Raw genomic sequence first — 7,970 nt, forward strand, 5'->3', positions numbered from 1 at the left:
AACTGTTTTTCGTTATCTGAGTTTTTTTTTTTTTTTTTTTTTTTTTTACTCAGTGCAGAGTGAATCTTTGTAAGTGCAAAATTTCCTCTGGCTATAAAAGTATAGCCAGCAGATACATGGTGCATATCTCTGAAAAAGGAACACTCAAAGTTGCTATGATGTGCATGTTGAACTTTCTTTAGCTGTCACTTAATTTTAGATGTGGCTGCAATCTAATATTGAAGTAGAAGATGGATCATGCTAGATAATGAGAAATTTTTGTACGTGGATATTTGCCATAAAGGTATATTCTCTTTAGAAGTAACTGAACTCATTCAACTTTCTCAAAAGTTAGTATGAGCTGGATGTATTTGGCACGTCTGAAAGATAATCCCCTTAAATGAATATCCCAAAGCTCACCAAGTGCTTGGAAATTTTGGCACCTATTAAAAGCCTAAGATTTTTAAATCCTTGCATGAAGCATCAGAATCTTCTCCACAGTATTTGATTTTTGAGATTCTCATTCATTCCCAGTTGAAACTACTGTAGTTTGTCATTACAACTAAGCCACTTAATGGCTTCTTTGCTGAAAAGGCTGTCCTACTGCTATTTCTGTTTTGCCAGTACAGATGCTTATCTGATCCAAATAGTGAGCTGGTTCAGGCAGCTAGATCAGCAGAAAGCAAATGCACAGAAAGTGCTGAAGTGGCTTACTGCAAGGTCAGGTTAGCACCTAGTACGACCAATGAGAAGAGGACAGAATATAACTGGAGAGAGAAGAATACCATTTTTGGTTGCAGCTAGCTTTCTGATTACAGCTTTGTCAGCTTTCTTCTGGTGTCTGTTGAAACTTCCATATGAAAATGTTTATCACTTCGTCTTAAGATATTGATTGCAGAAAATGAAATCTGAATATTTTAAGCATAGTACGTGTTAACATCTAAATGTGTAGTTTGAAATAAAGGAAATATATTTTTGGTTTCAGCCCAAAGCAGCCAATGTTCTTGGAGCAGTTAATAAGCCTCTTTCGTCAGCAGGCAAGCAGTCTCAATCCAAATCTTCACGAATGGAAACTGTAAGCAATGCCAGCAGCAGTTCAAATCCAAGCTCTCCAGGAAGGATCAAAGGGAGGTTGGTAGACTACAAAGGACCTTTGATATTTCAAGTATTTGTAATGGAAACTTTTAATATTTCCATTATGTTTTCTAAGTGAGAACCAAAATTATGTTATTGTATTTTAAAGTTATAGTACCACATTGGTACAACTGAAACCATGAATTTGTCTTTCTAAATGCAGAAATTATTTTGCTTCTAAAAAACCCCTCCAAAACCCAGAAAAAAACAGAATCACGTCGCATCTACAGTTGGCTGTAAGAGGGAAGAAGACCTTCATATGCTTATTTAATTTTATTTTTTAATGTCTATCTAATCATAAATACATACACACAAGTGTATGTGTAGGGTGTTTATATGTATGCATACATCTGCAGTTCCTAGGAACCGTGTGGCCTGTTGTAATGCTAACGACACGTCATAGACAGTGAGGACTGGTAGGCTGTTTTAGTGATCTCACTTGACTTTCTCATCTATAAATTTGTCCTGCACTTTGCTGGAATTTGCAGATAAACATTTTTGGATTTTAGATTCCTTCTGTGATGGAAAGTTTTCATAGTTTTCTTGTTGTTGTCTGTCTTTAAAAAATGTGGCTTATTTTGTGTCAAATTTTCAGGTTTTTCATCAGTTACTGTATCTTCATTTTTTTAACTGAAAGTCACTTGATCATTAGGTTTTTTCACAGACATTTAGAGATTGCATAGCCCCCACTATTTATATTTTCTCACATAACATTTCATCAGAGTCTTGAAGTAATGTTTGGAAATAAAACTTCTAATTTCCTGTTTCTGTGACTATTTAATATATAATATTAATTTTAAATGTAGTGCAGTGTTTTACAAGAAATATTTCCTAACTCCTCAGAAAATTCACAGAAAGGCTTATTTCTTACAAGACATGCAGGTTCATATGCCAAAATACATTACTGGCTAAAGTCAGGTTGGAATCCAGATTCTTCTCTGGACCCAGTGAAATCAGTCTGAGACCAATTTGTTCTACATCCAGTTCATTTCAAAAAATGCTGCACTCACAGCCGAACACATTCCGTCATCTTGGTGATCCCTCCTGTTCACCTCAGTTAAACTGATGAGTGTTTTGAGTGGAGATACCAAAGAAGAAGAAAAGTCCTCTAGAAGTGATGGTACTGATTTGGTGTGCATGCCATTTACAGAGCAGTCTGACTGAATATATACAGGCAAGGCTGCATTTGTCAAGACAGTGTATGAAAACTGAGTTTCCAATTACATCACAATTATTACAGGTTTTATATTTGTAAGAGTGAGAACGTGTTTCTCAGTCTATGCAGTGCCCAGGCCAGGGAGTTCAGAGTTTGTGTATTTGTATACCAACTTTCATTAAGAAATATGCACTTTTATTTTAAAATATTGCTTCTGCCTACCTCAGGGCAGATGAAACAGTGACTTGTGTATCAGGTGTTATATATTAGCTTTTATCTGTGGGTCCCTGTGTTTTACAAACACAGGTGGTATTATTGTCCACATTTACATATGTGGAAACTGAAATAAAAGTGAAATTGGCTGCCCTAAATAACAACAGAAAGCAGAGGTTTGAACTGGTCTCTGAAATTTAAATCTGCTGTTTTGTTGCCTAAATCTCACCATTGGAAAGTGAGTGCTTTGGCTGGACAGTCTGTGGGGATCTTTGATTGTTTCATGACAGTTCATGCAAGTGCAGACAAACACACAGATCTCTTGAAACTCAGTAAGGTTATTCTGTTTCAAAAAGCTGCTTGTCTTTCCCAGTGAAAAAAGAAGATTCAACTTGGCTTGTGATTGGCATCTTTGTCCTGAGACTTAGATGTTCTGGCTTGTGCTGTATAGTGGCTATAGTAACCAGAGGGAAAGGTTCTTTCTGCCAGATTGTTCATGATTTAGGAAAAGATTTCTTTTGAAGAAGAATGTTGGTTTTTATTTTTTATTTCTTTAAACAATTGCCCACTGTATTATAATAATAATGAGAAGAATAAATGTTTATTCATTCTAGGCTTGACAGTACTGAAATGGACCACAGTGAAAATGAAGAATTCACACTGGCTTCGCCCTTACCAGGGAAAAAAACTGACAAAAGGGACGACTCTGATCTTGTAAGGGTGAGCTGTTTCGTTGTGTTGCAGGACTTTTGAAATAAAAACTAATATGGTGGTACTTGATACTATTTGAGAGGTTACGTGAAACATGAAACTGAGTTGATGGTGTGTAAACTACTGGAAAATGTGTTTAGACTTGGATATGAAAATGCAATTAAAAGGTTCAGTTTGTCTGTTTTTCATGTGTATGTTACATTACCTTTGCATCATACTGACAACTCCTGTAAGTTTTCAAGATTACCAGCTAGGATTTGCAGGGTATTGGTATTACTGACAGGGGCAGATTCTGCTAGAGCTAGGTGGATGAGAATTGGTCCGCGATTTGTCTCATTCTCAAGATTTGTTGATGAAGCATTTGGGATATTTTTCAAGTTGATAGCTTCCTTGGACTTTTGTTCCCCAGTGTGTAGTAGAGTGTGTTTTTTTTAATGTGTTCTTGATGTTTACTTGAAATACAGCTTTGCAGTAATTAATTGGATTAATTTGAGAATCATCAACTGTACTGGAGTTTTGGGGGTGTGCTTTAACCTGTCTGAAATTTCAGATTGCCTTCTGAGGTTTTAAAAGTCTGTATCATAAATGGTTTCTTGCTTGTAGCTGGCAAAGTGGTGATACCTCATTACAGTGTTGATGCATTATAATTCTTGCCCTTTTTAGCACTGTCCCATTACTGGTCCTAAGGCATGTTCTCCTTTTTCAGCCAGATGTGTTCTCCTTTCAACAGCTGTAAGGAGCTTTTTGTTCTCTGGTTATCTAGAATACCAAGAGGGCATCATGATTTGACAATGGATTTAGAAATTCAAGGAAGAGTTAACTGAATAACCGTATGGATTCTGTTTTCTTGCATGCAACTTGTACTGCAGTTGAAGGCAGGAAAATACCTGGCATTCAGAACCAAGCATCACAAGTAGAAGTTGCGGCATGATTTTAAAGCTGTCTGTGCATAATACAGACTTCAGCAGGCTTCTAGGGCGGAGTGAACTAACTGACACAGATACATACAATCCCATATGATGTAAAATAGTCTTAAATGACTAACGGGCACATCGCCTGTGATGTTCGATAGACTGTTCCGTAAGAACAGCGCACCCCAAGGGGTAGCAAAATGGTGTTGTTGCTGTGCCCTTTTACAGAGTCACGATCACTCAGGAGAAATTACATGTGTGTCTATCTCAGAGAGTGGTATTAGTGAATGACCATTAACTAAGGACTTTGAGAGTGGCAGGCCTTTCAAAGTGGTAGCCTTGTCCTTAATAATTCTTCCTGATTTATGTATTTATGTATTTCTGTAGATCGGTAATGCTAAAGGTTGCTAATGAGTTATAAAAAATTATTTGAACTCTCACTCAGATGTAGTGCTTTAATATGTTCATGAATTTATTAACAGGCTAAATATTGCTTCAAGCAGTATTTACACCTGTAGCAGAATATTGAAACAAACCACCAAATAAAATTATAGTTGTATGGTAACTCTAAGAGCAGTTCAAATAATAAGAATTAAATATAGTAAATTAAACACTAGTAAATTTTGGTTCTTTGTACCTTAATAGTAGTTGGTAGTCTGTGAATTTTGTAGTAATTGGGACATGAATGAAAAAGTAATAACGTGAACAAGGTCAGATTTGTTACAGTTGGATTTTCTAGAATGTATTAAGGATGTCCTATATGTGATGTCACTGCTGCTGTATTTTTTTTACTGTCTCTGAAGTTATTCTCCCATTATGTCAGTCTTGATTTTCTTGGTTGCTTGAGACATAAGCTACCGACTAGTAAAAAGGTCCTGAATTTTTGTTTGTTGTAAAGTGTAAATAACCATCTTATACTGTGATATCTTGTGGGAAAATAAAAAAACAAACAAACAAAAAAAACCCCCAGAAAAGTCACGAATCTCTTGTCAAAAAAACCCAGTTCTGATGCTTCCTGTATTGGTATGCCACTTCAGCTGTAAACCTTTCAGCTTGCAAAACTTGTCTGAGAGTCCAGACTGCTCCTGGCATGCAGTTATGCAATTCGTGTTTAGAAGCCTTAGGTTGAATTGGTAATGGACAAAGCTGAGTGATAAAGCAAATGCAGATCGGTATTTGGAGTACTTTTGAGGGCATTTGTATTTCACTTTGAATATGTAAGGAAGCTTGAGGTCATTGATTCAGAACTCGGTTTTGTTTTTCTTGGATCTGGGTAGCAGATTATAGCAAGCATTGACTGAGAAGCAGAATGTTAGTTAGAGAGCAGGAAGTCCATGCTTTAAAGATGTCACTATTCAGGGTATTTGTCCAGATCACATCACAGAGTTACACATTCTGAGGTTGCGGGATGCTGTTCAACCTGAGAGAGAAACTTTACTTTGAAACTTGGCTACAACTACTTACCTGGTAAAAGCAGCTGGAATGACAGATGTGCGCAATAAGTGTCAAAGTAAATAGAACAGGGAATAACAAGAACGTCACTGATCTAGATAAACAGTTTTGTCACTGAGGTATGAACTAACAGGAGATGGCATCACTGTTCAAACGTTTTTTTTCTTATTTTCTTCTAGTGTAGTTCTTTGTCCTTCAATTTCTTTTACATTTTTTACCTCATTTCTAGCTGTTATTTCTGCTTTTCTTGAGTAGGTTGACATATATTTGAAGCTAACATATATCTGGAGGTCACATATATTTGTAAGCTAACTTCTATCTTATGTCATGAGGGAGATGTGAAGGAAAAAACCACTTTCAATCTGGTTTTAAGTGGCATAATAGTCGTTACATAGATTACATTGCAATGTGAAAAATACTAATAAATGAGTATTTGTATATGTTGAAATACAGTAATTTTAGTTTGAAATACTGTAAATATTTGGTCTTGTTGGACATTTCATGGTCCAAAAAGAAATAGTTATGGTCCCTATGAGGATGCAAGTAAGGAAGACCTTACACACTTCCGTGTTTTAACTGCTTGAAATAATACCTTGTCTGGCATTTCATGTCTGTATGTGTTCATATTTTTGCAAAGGTTTTTGAAGTGCAGATGATAGACAATCTTAATAGACAACTTACATAACTTGAAGACTCCTTGTCATCTTGGGGGAAAATTTATGTAACTTTTGCATATATGACAATTTATTTTTTTAATTTAAAGGTATAATCTTTCTTTTCAGTCAGAGATGGAGAAGCCTAGAGGAAGGAAGAAAACTGCTATAACAGATTCAGAAGAGAAACTAAGCATAGATGACCTGAATAAACTGGGTCAAGAGCAGAAACTTAGAGGTAGTCAACGGGGAAGGAAGAGACCTGCAGTTGTTTCAGAATCTGATGAAACACAATGGCAAGAGGAAAAAAGGCTAAAAGAAGATGTAGTGGAAAGTGAGGATGAACAGAACAGTCCACCAAAGAAAGGCAGAAGAGGACGTCCTCCCAAAGCAAATAATGGGGGAACACCAAAGGAAGAACCAGTAGCAAAGTCATCAAAAAGGAACAAAAAAAAACAACCGCCAGCAGCTGCAGCAGAGGAGGAAGAGGAGGAGGAAGAAAGGCAAACTGAAAACATTGAACAAAAACCAAAAGGCAGGCAAAATAGGACACCGAAAAGAACACAGCAGAGGTAAGTCTGTGTTCTTGTAAGCTGCATCCTTTTTATCCTTGGACATAAGTTATAATTTGATACTTTGCAATTTGGGTCTTCCTCAAAACAGAGCAGAACCATCTGAAACTAGTACAGTTGAATCAGCACAGTCTACGCCACAGAAAAGACGAGGAAGGCGATCAAAAACGCCACCATCACAGCAAAAAAAAGTGTAAGTGGTGAATATTTTCTAAATTTGTTTAGTGAAAACTAGAAGTATGCCACTTTCCCCAAACAATTTCCTGAAAATATTTCAGAATGCTTTAATTGACAGTTAAGATAATAAATTGCCATTGTTACTTGTAAAATGGTTTCCCTTGCTACTTCTCCTCGAGCATCTCAAACCAGAGCAAGAGGCTAAGTATGCTCAGGTAGCATATGTATAGCTTTCTTCTTCTAGGAGAAAAGTCAATAAAGCACGTGAGGGCCTTGAAGATGGACCTTTATTAGAACTTCAAGGAGTAAAAAGTGCTCCGTTTTGTTTTGGATAGGGAGGACAAATCAAATTGTTACTGTGGTGAAACAGTGTTGTGGAGAATTAAGTTTATGCTTATTCTCCTTAAATTTATGCCTATGTACTTTCTAATTTGCAGCCTTCTTATTATCTACTTGAATCATTTCCAAATGAATAAAGTGTGCTACAATCTATGAAGGATAGTAACTCTTGAAAATTTTAAGGCATATTAAGCTCCAAAATAAAAGTAAACTCTGTGACTACCTTCTTTTTCTTTTTTGTGTCTACTGTAGAAAATTACAGGTGTGTCTACCTTTTCTGTACGTGTATATGCAATATCTGTAGAGCAGAGGTGTACCAGTGGACTGGATGTATTTGCCCACTGGTATCAAACGGCGGCTCATGGAACAGATTTGCAAGAATACTTTTCCAGAACCTGGTGATAAATTCCTTAGGACACTACTTACACACATCTTCAGTCTGGCATTCTGTATTATTCTGGGTTTTTTTTCTAGCTTCTGGGCTTAGTTAGCATCATGTTGATCTTCCTCTGGCAGTTTAATGTACCAGCTTGCTTGTCCATGAGTATCTTGCATACTGGAGATCTTTGCCTGACCAAGCTTGTACCCTCAGTTCAAATTCTAGTTTCACACCAGGCTACCTGTTCTGGCATATCGCACATGCAATATCCCAACCCTTCCAGTGTTCTCTTTC

At 36.7% G+C, this 7,970-nt stretch overlaps 1 protein-coding gene across 1 annotated transcript in view; it reads left to right on the plus strand.

Moving 5' to 3' along the window:
• Window positions 1-7,970, plus strand: part of PDS5B (PDS5, regulator of cohesion maintenance, homolog B (S. cerevisiae)) — a 38,175-nt gene that overhangs the window by 26,627 nt on the left and 3,578 nt on the right. Inside the window, exons 17-20 of the mRNA XM_010138505.1 lie at window positions 965-1,110; window positions 3,097-3,196; window positions 6,339-6,781; window positions 6,873-6,974. Coding sequence (XP_010136807.1) covers window positions 965-1,110; window positions 3,097-3,196; window positions 6,339-6,781; window positions 6,873-6,974 — 791 coding nt within the window. The remainder of the gene's footprint in view (window positions 1-964; window positions 1,111-3,096; window positions 3,197-6,338; window positions 6,782-6,872; window positions 6,975-7,970) is intronic.

Source organism: Buceros rhinoceros, unplaced genomic scaffold, assembly GCF_000710305.1.
Source record: "Buceros rhinoceros silvestris isolate BGI_N320 unplaced genomic scaffold, ASM71030v1 scaffold17756, whole genome shotgun sequence".
Lineage (NCBI taxonomy): Eukaryota > Metazoa > Chordata > Aves > Bucerotiformes > Bucerotidae > Buceros > Buceros rhinoceros.